The sequence below is a fragment of the Ovis aries genome, chromosome 1, assembly GCF_016772045.2.
Source record: "Ovis aries strain OAR_USU_Benz2616 breed Rambouillet chromosome 1, ARS-UI_Ramb_v3.0, whole genome shotgun sequence".
In the NCBI taxonomy this organism is placed as follows: domain Eukaryota; kingdom Metazoa; phylum Chordata; class Mammalia; order Artiodactyla; family Bovidae; genus Ovis; species Ovis aries.
This window is the reverse complement of record NC_056054.1, coordinates 186,989,990-187,002,305: the sequence shown is the minus strand read 5'-3', so window position 1 is coordinate 187,002,305 and position 12,316 is coordinate 186,989,990. Positions and strand designations below refer to the sequence as shown.

Sequence of the window (12,316 nt, the reverse complement as noted above, 5' to 3'; positions counted from 1 at the left end):
TGCTTGAGAAAAGCTAACTCACTTTCTCAAGGTACAAATAAGTAAATTTTGAACCACGTCTATCTGACTTTAAAGTCCATGCTTGCTGTGTTTTACTGCCTTATTAGGAGTGAACTTGGGACATTTGCTAAAGAGAGATGGACTTGCTTTTTTTTTTTAATTGTATTGAAGTATAATTCATTTATAATGTGTTAATTTCTACTGTACAGCAAAGTGATTCAGTTATACATGTTTTTCATATTCTTTTCCATTATTATCACTGGATATTAAATATAGTTCTCTGTGCTGTACATTGGAAACTCATCATTTATTCTTTCTTTATATAATAGTTTGCAGTTACTGACCTCAGACTCCCAACCCATCCCTCTCCCATCCACCCCTACCCCTTGGCAACCAGTCTGTTCTCTGTGATTCTGAGTCTGTCTCTCTTTCGTAGGTCAGTTCATTTGTGTCATATTTTAGATTTTACTGTAAGTGATATCATATGGTATTTGTGTTTCTGACTTAGTATGATAATCTCTAGAGCTGTCTATGTTGCTGCAAATGGCATGACTTCATTTCTATGATGGTATTATTCCATTGTATATATGTACCATATCTTCTTTATCCAACATAGGCTTTCTTGTCGTCACTGATTAAATTCTTTGATTTCTCTAAACAACTGTACCTGGAAGGTGTGTCACAATATCTGGTCTGATTGTTTCTATTTTTGATGCAAATTTTGGATTCAAAATGATCTAGAAAAATTTTCTCCCCTTCTACAAATTTACTCTTCCTTATAATAACTTTGGTGCTGCCATAATAAATAGGTTATCAGGTAGGAAAAATAGTTAATCTCCACATTAGGTATAGAATCCTTAGATTGCCCTCCTCTGTATTTTGGACAAACTTCATCCAGGCCCTGTTTGAATCTACTGGGGAGCTCACGACTGAGCAAGTCAGGTCAGAACTCCATGTCAATCAAGATTAGGAGAGGCTTGGTCAGATACGGTAACAAATACTCCCAAATTCTCAGTAGCTAAAACAGCAATGATTTTTTAGGATTCTCTTAGATTCCAAGGCCCTCACACAATGAGTGGGGCTCTACTTGTGTTGTCATTTTTAGTTGGGGACCGTCACTCAGGGACCTAGGCTGCCAGAGGAGCCACTCCAGAGAGTTGCAGGTTGTCTTGTGTTAGTCGGAGGGGAAAAAGCACAACCTAAAAGTTGAGAATTCTGTTATTTGGCAGACAAAACTGAGAACTTAAACCCAGGCCGCAGGCTTCCAGATCTCTGGAACTGCTACAAAGAGGTAACGGAGGAGCCAGGATATATAGGAGTAGTGTAAAGACCCTGCAGGCATTTGAAACTTCAAAAGATTACTGTTAACTAAAGAAAACCAAATTACTGTTTATTAAAGAAAAGCTATGACAAACCTAGACGGTATTAAAAAGCAGAGACATTACTTGCCGACAAAGGTCCATCTAGTCAAAGCTATGGTTTTTCCAGTAGGTATGTATGGATGTGAGCGTTGGACCATAAAGAAGGCTGAACACCAAAGAACTGATGCTTTTGGGCTGTGGTGTTGGAGAAGACTCTTTTTTTTTTACTTTATTTTACTTTACAATACTGAATTGGTTTTGCCATACATTGACATGAATCCACCACGGGTGTACATGAGTTCCCAAACATGAACCCCCCTCCCACCTCCCGCCCCATATCATCTCTCTGGATCATCCCCGTGCACCAGCCCCAAGCATCCTGTATCCTGCATCAAACATAGACTGGCGATTCGTTTCTTACCTGATAGTATACATGTCTCAATGCCATTCTCCCAAATCATCCCACACTCTCCCTCTCCCTCAGAGTCCAAAAGTCCACTCTACACATCTGTGTCTCTTTTGCTGTCTCGCATACAGGGTCATCATTACCATCTTTCTAAATTCCATATATATGTGACTCTTGAGAATCCCTTGGACTGCAAGGAGATCAAACCAGTCAGTCCTAAAGGAAATCAGTTCTGAATATTCATTAGAAAGACTAATGCTGAAGCTGAAGCTCCAATACTTAAGCCACCTGATGCAAAAAACTGACTCACTGGAAAAGACCCTGATTATGGGAAAGATTAAAGGTGGGAGGAGAAGAGGACGATGGAGGATGAGATGGTTGGATGGCATCACGGATTCGATGGACATGAGTTTGGGCAAGCTCTGGGAGATGGTGAAGGATAGGGAAGCCTGGTGTGCTGCAGTCCATGGGGTTGCAAAGAGTAGGACATGACTGAGTGACTGAACAGCAACAAAGAAAACCAGATATCTCAAGTTAATGAATTTTCTATGCATGAGAAGGTTTAAGAGCCTGGGCTCATTGTTATGCATCTTAGCTATCTAGGACTAGTGTCCTGTTCTTTCCCTTCCTGAGTCCCCTCAGGTGTGCCTTTGAGGTGGGTGCAGTGGCTAAGGACTTGGCAGGGGGCAGCTCATTTGTCTCCATCCTGAGTTCCCTTAGGGCTCACCTGTGGCTTGATGTCAAGGAGCATAGCAAAGTTCCTGCTGGTCTTGAAGTCTCCACCAGAAAGTGACGTGTTTTACTTCTTACATTTCGCTGGTCAGAACAGTCAACCAGAGCAAGTCTGCCTTCAAGAGGGAAGGGAAGGGCAGCAAATCTTGTGAACAGTAATATAGAATGCCACAAGGACCTTCCATCATCTCCTACCACCTAGTACTTTCAGATTTCTTCCTGCTGCTTGTGGTTGTTCAGACACTAAGTTGTGTCCAACTCTTTCTGACTCCATGAACTGCAGTATGCCAGGCTTCCCTGTCCTTCACTATATCCCAGAGTTTGCTCAAGTTCATGTCCATTGAGTCCTTGATGCTATCTAACCACCTCATCCTCTTCCACCTCCTTCTTTTGCCTTCAGTCTTTCCCAGTAACAAGGTCTTTTTCAATAAGTTGGCTATTTGCATCAGGTGGCCAGAGTATTGGAGCTACAGCTTCAGCATCAGTCCTTCCAATGAATATTCAGGGTTGATTTCCTTTAGGATTGACTGGTTTGATCTACTTGCAGTCCAAGAGTCTTCTCCAGGACCACAATTTGAAAACATCAATTCTTTGGTGCTCAGCCTTCTTTATGGTCCAAGTCTCACATCCGTGCATGACTGCTGGAAAAACCATAGCTTTGACTTATTGCTTGGGACTAAATCTTTCTGAATTAGCTCTGACTCCTCACCTCCCCCTAAAGAATATCTGAAACTTCCTCCCTCCATGTCTATGTCTTACCTTTCCCCTATGAGTTAACTCCTACATCTATTATATATAATCCCCAGTTTTAAGTACTGTGGGTAATGTAGTGAGTTTCTTTTAAAATCTTACCTTTCAAAATCCACATAAAAATCAATTTTTTTCCATTAATCCTTTCTTGATCCCTTCAGTCCATACCAAGTTCTCTAAATTTCTTTATTATAAACAGATGCAACTGCCCATCATAAATGCTGTTTACAAATGCTATCCTACAGCATTCTTCTATGTGTTTTCTAGTTAAATATTTTGCTTCCCTGACCAGACTATAAATTCTGGTCACTTTTTTTAAGGACTTTTTTTAAGGACCTCTGGAACCCTCAAAGTCTTGCAAAAGAGTAAGCACAGAGCATTTAACCCTTTTTTATTTAAATGCCTAAGCAGAAGGAACTGACTCAAACTTCAGGAAGCAGTTGTGAGGACAGAGTGGCAGGAAATGACAGAAAAGCTGAATACGGAACTGAAATAGCAGCTCAAAGTTTCTTGCTCTGAAGTGGCAGCAGCTAGAAAGGAGTCGAGTGTCTTCGTGAGGAGCTGAGAGAGCAAACGCAGTTGAAGGTGGGTACTCTGGGCAGTGGGAAAACTGGGGAGCACAGGACAAGAGTTGAGAGGATACTACCTGGCTGTTACTCCTTGCTGAGAGGTGAAGTCATTGCTAGTAGGCTTTTAACCTTTTATGGCCAGAAGGCCAGCCTGGTGGTGAGTGGTTGTAGATAATGAGCATGTGAGAATGAAAATAGAAGAAAAATGCTGGGGCCCAGGGAATGGGATTCAGCCGACAACCTGCAATTCTAAGTCCCCTTGCTCCTAAGCACTGAGTTGGGAGGATTGCTAGAGGTGAAGACAATCTCTGCCCTTGGAGAGCTTATGGGTCTAACAGAGAGACAAAACCCACAGGAGACATCGCAACAGATCAGGAAGTAGTTGCTAATGTACACCAGTGCTGAGAACCAAGCGCCAAATGAAGTCACGGTGCTTCGACTAGGGCTGGTTTCTCTGTTTGTAGGATCACAGAATCCCAGAAGGTCAGAAATACAGGGGACTTGATGGAGAAGTGAGGTTAACCTCTCTGTTTTCCACTGGGAAAAACAAAGTTTCAGAGATGTTCAATACTTTACCAAAGTATTGATAATGCCTGGTACCTGGCAAATGTGTTCAGACTCTATCTTAGCTCCCTAACCCATATTCCCACAGGAGCTTAGGAACAGAGCTGGATGATCTGACTCCCAGTCCATGTACTTTACTGAGGCAGCCTCTTAAGTAGATCCTCGATCATGCCTGATATTCACAGCACCAGGCCTCAGCCAGTTACTCTCTAGGCTCCCACCTCTAGATAGTACCTTTGGCTTCCCTATTCCCGGCCAGTAGCTCAAGGGTGCTAAATTGGCTCTGTGTCAGAAACCTTTCTGTTTCAAAAATACATGAGGATGAGAGGCTTATGGGAGAGTCAGGCTGGGGCCTGAGAGGAGCAGCAAGAAAGAGAACAGGACCATCGGTCCTCACTGCTTCCTTATTGCTCATGAATATTTCAGAAACTTCTCTTTTCCAGTTTTCTGTGTGAATTCCTTTTATGGCAGAGCAGCCCCAGAGCCAGGACCATAGGTTTTATCCACCTGCCCCACATCCAGTACCATCACCCCCTCAGGGGAAGGCAGAACTGCTCCTGGCAGTGACTCATCCCTCAGTCCAGCTGACTGGGTTCATACTTCCCCAGTGCCCTCTTTGCATCTCGTTAACCAATCTACCCCCAGATTTCCCTTAGGCTGGCTTCCAAGGGTTTTTTCAAGGAGCTGGAGAAGGATGGAGTTTTCAAGTGAAAAGGAAAATTGGAGAGTCCGAGTGCCTGGCTGGAGAGACTGGAGGGTCCTTGGAGTGATTATAAGAGGGCTCCTTTAAGAGACAGTAAAGGGTGTGGGAGTCTGAGCATGGAAGGGTGGGCCAGCTAGCAAGTGGTACCAAGGTCGAGAAGTCATAGACCAGAGCAGATGAGCATTGTCTGTTGTTTCCCCTTCACACCAAGACCCAGGACCCCACAGATGCAGAGCACCTGTGCAGTTCCTCATGCTGGACTGGCAGGCCAGCAGAGACACTGGGGAGGCTGCTAAGTCGCTTCAGTCATGTCTGACTCTGTGCGACCCCATAGACAGCAGCCACCAGGCTCCCCCATCCCTGGGATTCTCCAGGCAAGAACACTGGAGTGGGTTGCCATTTCCTTCTCCAATGCATGAAAGTGAAAAGTGGAAGTGAAGTCGTTCAGTTGTGTCCGACTCTTAGCGACTCCATGGACTACAGCCCACCAGGCTCCTCCATCCATGGGATATTCCAGGCAAGAGTACTGGAGTGGGGTGCCATTGCCTTCTCCGGGTATGAGTGAAATGAGAATTTGGCACCCCCTCGAATTGGTGTTCTCCAAATATTTCTTAAACACATCTATTTACTTTAATAAAAGTTTAATGATTCTCAATGTTCAGAACAAGGGATTTTATATGCTCCTTTTGAACCAGTTACTGTCCTTAAAAAATAATATATTGTTGTTGTTGTTTAGTTGCTAAGTCATGTCTGACTCTTTGCAACCCCATGGATGGTAGCCCACCAGGCTCCTCTGTCCATGAGATTTCCCAGGCAAAAGTGCTAGAGTGGGTTGCCATTCCCTTCTCCAAAGGATCTTCCTGACCCGAGGATCAAACCCACATTTCCTGCTTGGCATGCAGATTCTTTACCACTGAGCCACCCGGGAAGACCAAAATATGATTAAACTGTTTTTAAAACTTGAACAATGAATGAATGAGTCTCAGCAAATAATGCCTCCCCATGCACTGTTCAGTGTAGGAATTTCAGCTGAGAGCCCCTACTGATATGCAGCTGTTCAGTGGCCAGTCTTAGAGCAGAGTTTAGCAGATTGTAGAGGCTAAGAGTTGGACACGACTGAGCGACTTCACTTTCACTTTTCACTTTCATGCATTGGAGAAGGAAATGGCAACCCACTCCAGTGCTCTTGCCTGGAGAATCCCAGGGACGGGGAAGCCTGGTGGGCTGCCATTTATGGGGTCGCACAGAGTCGGACACAACTGCAGAGACTTAGCAGCAGCAGCAGAGAGGAGTGTAGATGTTCACTTTATCAAGAGCTGGGCTAATATATACCATGACACCTATGAAAGAATCATATGTAGATACCTGAGTGGAATGACTCTGTCACTCCAGGTATGTTCCATATCCCTCATTGATAAATGCTTTAAGCCACTGCCTGGGCTGGCCTCTTGACACAAGCGGGGTGTTTCAGCAGTTTTGACACCCAAGTTATTTAGTGTTACCTACACCCATGACTTCTCTCCAGACTAAAGAACCCAGGCTACATTAGTTCATCTTAAATATATCTGCACTGCCCCCCTCCTCTGAGAAAAAGTACTTTCCTAAAACTTTCATCTGCTTTGCTTCAGATTCTCTTTTTTTCTAAGAAAAAAAAATATATATAAGAAACATTGGGCTACTAATCACTGGTTTCAGTATTCTTGTTTTCCCACCTCTTGATTTTTTTCATCTAATCACTCCCATTTTCTTTCACCCTCAGATGTGGAAGTCTGTAGTAGGACATGATGTATCTGTTTCTGTGGAGACCCAGGGTGATGACTGGGACACAGACCCTGACTTTGTGGTGAGTGTGGAAATAACTTTACTTGGACAAAAAGTGGCAAAGGGCCGGCATGTGGGCTACTCTTTACACTTTGAGGGGGCCGAGAAGAAGTCTGGGACTGGGCTAGAGCCCTAGATGGGGCTGCCGGGTAGGACAGGTGTCTGCAATAAGTGGGGCCTGCATGATAGCCTGTGTTGAGACTAGAAGGAGGCAGGTGCAGATGAGTGATGTGACTGACAGGATTTGGAAGGCAATGCTGAGGAAGCAGATTAATTGGGTCTCTTTGGCCTGTGAGCCAGGATCTGAGCTGGACATGTGTAACTTAGAGGGATTCAGGAGTTGTAGGAGACCGAAAGAAGAAAGTTTGAGGGATGCAGAACAGAAAGGGAGGTTTCAGAGCTCACCGGCTCAATGTTATCATGGGGGTCTGGGTGGATAAGCGTGGAGAGGGGGGTCTGAGTAAAGTCCCTGACTGAAGGAAGCAGCTGATATAGGGCACGTGGGGGGCATGTGTGTCAGCTGTGTGGTCTCTCAGTTTAGCACATCTCTTGCCATCACTTATTGCTGAGTGCTGTCTTCTGTAGAATGACATCTCCGAGAAGGAACAACGTTGGGGAGCCAAGACCATCGAGGGCTCTGGACGCGCAGAGCATATCAAGTAGGTGCCATAAGGACTGGGAGGAGGGAAAGAGGTATGGGAGGAGCCCAGGGAAAACTTGGAGACTCAGGAGAAGGAGAGAGAGAAATTCCTGTCTCCGTGTCTTTGCTTTTTCTTCTTGCTGTCCCCATATGTCCCTCTGTGTATCATTGTGTATTTGTTTCACGTCTCTCCTCTTATCCCCCCAACCCTACTATCTGTTTTTTATTTCCAGCTTCTCTGATATTTCCCCAAGTGGGTCTATAATTTTAACTGTTTCTCTTCCTTCAGTAAGACATGAATTCAGAGAGGGAAGTGCTGACTTCACTAATTTATTATCTGTCTACTCACATATATATAATGTGTGTCTGTATTGTAGGGTGACTTCAAATGGGCCAAGAAGGATTCAGTAAAATGTCAAGGGAAAGAACTCAGAATAAATGTTATTAATATAAATAAGAGGATAATATCAGGCCCCATACTTGGCCAAATGACTTTTAAAATAAAAATTTACATTTGACTACTTGGCAGAAGCAGGAAGTGGTGAATGGTAACATGAAGAAATATGACACTTGGAAAGCCTGTGGATTAAAACTATGTTGGCAGTCTTAAAGATTATAACCTAATAGTTTACCAGAAAAAAAGCAAAATGACAAAAAACTCTGATTCCACAAGAGAGAAGGAAGTTACACACAAATCCAGGGATTTCTGTGGGGTGTAGTATGTATTAGTATTGTGAGATTCTCTCTTTTCCATGGATTATTCAGGGTTTCCTAACTAGGGCTATTTGCCTTGGATAGTGTCAGAATGTCCAGTAGACACAATAAACAGTAGACTAAGAGCAAAATTAAAAAGTAAATAAGTTGGGAAAATTAATCATTTTAAGCTCAACTTTAATGACCCTTCCTCATAAACAACAGTGTTTTTACCTCGTTTTCTTCTAGAAAAAGTGTCAGTGGATGGTCACACTGCACAAAGCATGCTATGAAAATTTGGCACTTGTTTATATAATTTGATAATATTTGGTACTATGCATTGTTGTTTAATTGGACATAAATGATTTATTTCAGGTAACTGTATGAATATCATATTTAAGGAAACTAGGCAATTCTGGAAGCAGTTGGAAAGTGAAAAAAGGGAATTGGGTAGTGCAGGAAGCTTCTCTGGTGCTCCTCTGTAGGCTCATCAAATCCTGCCCAAGTTAAGATGTCTTTCATTTTCTGAGAACAGGTCACTCAGCCCTCGTATCCTGAGAGCTATTAAGATAAGCATACAAACTCTCCTTGTACCCTTCCCCTACCAGTGCCCTTCACATGCAGAGCAGGAGTAGAACATTTTAAAGAGGACCCCTAAACCCCCGCCACAGTCTTATGGAAAGAGCTTGAGTTTGGATATCAGATAGATTTAGATTCAATTTACAGTTCTACCATTAATGGCAATGTGGGTTAGGCATATAACTTCTCTGAAACTCAGCTTATTTATTTATCCAATGAGGATGCAACTAGCTACCCTGCAGATATATGGTTAGAATTCAATGAATTAGCATGTAGCAATGTCTAGTGCAGTACTTAGCACCTCCTGGCCCCTCAATAATGTTATCTCCATTTCCTGTTAGTATAGATTAGTTGAACCAGATTTTCTTCCTAAAAACCTAAAATAAACATGTAAACAGACGACAATCTTCCTTATTCCTAAGTGGCATTTATTTGGACTGCTGTGTTATACAATCCAGTATATTTATTACTCTCACTGGTGACCCCTGGAGTTGTAAAATGTGGTGACCCTGGGTGTTTCGTTATTAGCCTAACTGGATCTATATCTGGTAAAATAAATGGTAGGGACATTTACCCAGAAACCCACTCCTCTCCCATTTACCCAGGCTATTGAGGTGTAAAAGCCCAGTCTCTGCTAGTTCCTAGCCAGGTGATCTTGGACAGGCCACTTCCCTCTCTGATTCTCAATCTTAGCACTGGGATCAAAAAGATCTCTAGAGGACCTTCCAGCAGTAAGTCTATAATACTCTGGGGTTCTTTTTGTCTCATGTGGACTAGAACAACCTTTAAGGTCAGATGGGAATCACCAAGGTCCTTGGAAAGGAAGGGAAGTAGAAGAGAACAGTAGCTGCAGAGCTCAGATGATTCAAAGCAGGAAAAGGAAGTGATTGTGGTTCTCATTAATCTCACTACCATCCCCCATGATCTTTCTTTTTTAGGTCTGTGAAAATAGACCTAAAATAGTTTGAGGAGTGGTTTGGTAATTCGGTAAATAGTTCAAATGACCCTATCCATCCTTCACCTATTGTGTAGAGAAGTCCTGGGCCAGGCAGCTCCAAGCAGTCTGGTGTTTCCAGGACCTGCCTAGTTTTCAAGGGTTCTTGTCTTCTCTCCATCTTCTTCTCACCAACTTTCCTCACTTATGTTCATGCACCTCTTTACGAGGCTGGATATGAATACTGATCTGCTTCTTGTCACTATAGCTTAATTTTTCCTGTCCTAGAATTGCATGTAAATGGAGTAATACATAATGTATTTTTTGTGTCTGTCTTCTTTCACTCAGCATAATATTTTTGAGATCTATTCATGGCCTTGTGTGTATCAGTCTTTTGTTCCTTTTGAAGGTCAGGTAAAAATAAATAAAGCTGTCAAGTAAAACTGTCATGAACATCGGGTCCAAATCTTTTTCTTTACCTATATTTTTACTTCTACCTATAGTAGAATTCCTGAGTCATATAAAAAGTCTGTTTTAGTTTTTTAAGAAACTGCTTTCTGAAAGAAATGTTTTTTCACTCCTACCAATAATGGATGAGTTTTAATTGTTCAACGTCTTTGTCTATACTTAGTATTGTTAGTATTTTTAATCATTTTTGTAAGTGTGTAGTGATTTTAACTTGTATTTTTCTGCTGGTTAATTTTATTGAACATCTTTTCACGTACCATTCATGTATTTTCATATGTCTTCGTTTTGAAGTGTCTATTCAAATCTTTTTCTCATTTTTAAACTGGGTTATTTGTATTCTTTTAAGTTTTAAGAGTTCTTTAAATATTCTAGATAAAAGTCTTTTGTGACATGTATGTTTTATAAATATTTTCTGCCAGACTATAACTTGCCTTTTCACTCTATTAATAGCTTCTTTTAAAGATCAAAATATGTTAATTCTGATGAAGTCTAATTTTATAAAAAATTTTTATGGTCAGTGCCTATGTGTCTAGGGAATTTTTGCCTACCTCAAATTGTGAAGATTTTTTTCCTATGTCTTTTTCTAAAAGCCTTATAGTTTTAGCTTTTACATTTAAGTCTACAATTTACTTCAAATTTGTTTTTGTGTACAGTGTGAGGCAAAGATTGAAGTTCATTTTATTTCCATTTGGAGAGTTCATTATTCCCACATCATTAAAAGACTATTCTTTCTTCATTGATTTACCTAGCATCTTTGACCATATATGTGAAGGTCCATTTCTAAACTATTTTATTGATTTATGTCTGCTCTGACCCATACCATACTGCACTGAATGTTGTAACATTATTGTACTGTACCTTTTATTGTAGCAATGAAATCAGGTAGTCCTTCAACTTTGTGCTCCTTTAAAAAATAACTTTTTATTAACCCAGAACTTTACATTTCCACACACATTTTAGAATTAGCTAGTTGATTCCTACAAAAATACCTGTTGGTATTTTGACTGGAATTGCACTGAATCTATAGACCATCGATTTGGAGATAACTTACATTTTAATGCTGGAAGAGGAAATGGCAACCCACTCCAGTATTTTTGCCTAGAGAATCCCATGGACAGAGGAGCTTGGCGGGCTACAGTCCATGGGGGTCTCAAAAAGTCGGACACAACTGAGCGACTAATATTTTTATTTATTTTTATTACATCTTAATGATCTCAAGTTTTCCAAGCCATGAATATGGGATATGTTTCCATTTACTTAGCTCTTCTTTAATCTTTTCAGAAATGTTTTTCAGTGTTCAGGTCTTACACATATTTAATTAAAGTTATTCTAAAATATTTAGTGTTATTTCATGTGATGGTAAGTAGAATTTATTTTTAACTTTAAATTCTCAAATGTCTGTGGCTAGTATGTAGAAATAAAATTGCTTTTGATTGTAATCTTGTTTGGCACCTTGCTACATTGGCATCTTGCTAAATGTACTGAATAGTTCTAGTAGCAAACTGATGTAGATTCTTTAGAATTTTCTTTGTCTAGGATCATTGTTTGTGAATAAAATTTTATAGTCTGAGTCACTAATTTTTGTACTTTTACTTTTATCATAAAAACCACAAAAAACATTCTGTTCCTTCTCTTAGCTCATCTTTGAGGTCCTGGTTACTATAAACTATATTGCTTTATCAATTCCAAGGCAAGACTTTAAATAGGCTTCTGAGAGTTAATGTGTCAGGTTTCTTAGGTATGCCAATTAGGACATTGAAATATAACTTTTAGTTTCCTCTCTATATCTTGCATCTGATCACTATTTTCATATATTAATTATCTTTGTATTGTCAGAGTCTAACGGTACTTCACACTAAAAAATATTTATAAATATTTAATTAATATTTATTTAATAATGGAATAATACAACACATTTATAGTAGCTTCAGCTATAGTCTAAAGAATTTGGTAAAAAGTTGGTCTTTGCTGGCCCCAACATTTTCATTCAAATTTTATTATCTGTTGTCATGATTCTCTGATTAGCCTCACAGCCAACTATTAGGGGGATATTCCTGAATCTCATTTTCTAATCCCTTTAAAAACTTGTTTCAACT

General features: G+C 40.8%; 1 protein-coding gene across 1 annotated transcript in view; it reads left to right on the top strand.

The window, feature by feature from the left end:
* The first annotated feature begins 3,743 nt into the window (after window positions 1-3,743).
* The window catches only part of HCLS1 (hematopoietic cell-specific Lyn substrate 1), a 37,171-nt gene continuing 28,598 nt past the window's right edge, over window positions 3,744-12,316 (top strand). Inside the window, exons 1-3 of the mRNA XM_004002961.6 lie at window positions 3,744-3,834; window positions 6,845-6,928; window positions 7,492-7,565. Of these exons, the coding sequence (XP_004003010.1) occupies window positions 6,845-6,928; window positions 7,492-7,565 (158 nt within the window). The 5' untranslated portion in view covers window positions 3,744-3,834. The remainder of the gene's footprint in view (window positions 3,835-6,844; window positions 6,929-7,491; window positions 7,566-12,316) is intronic.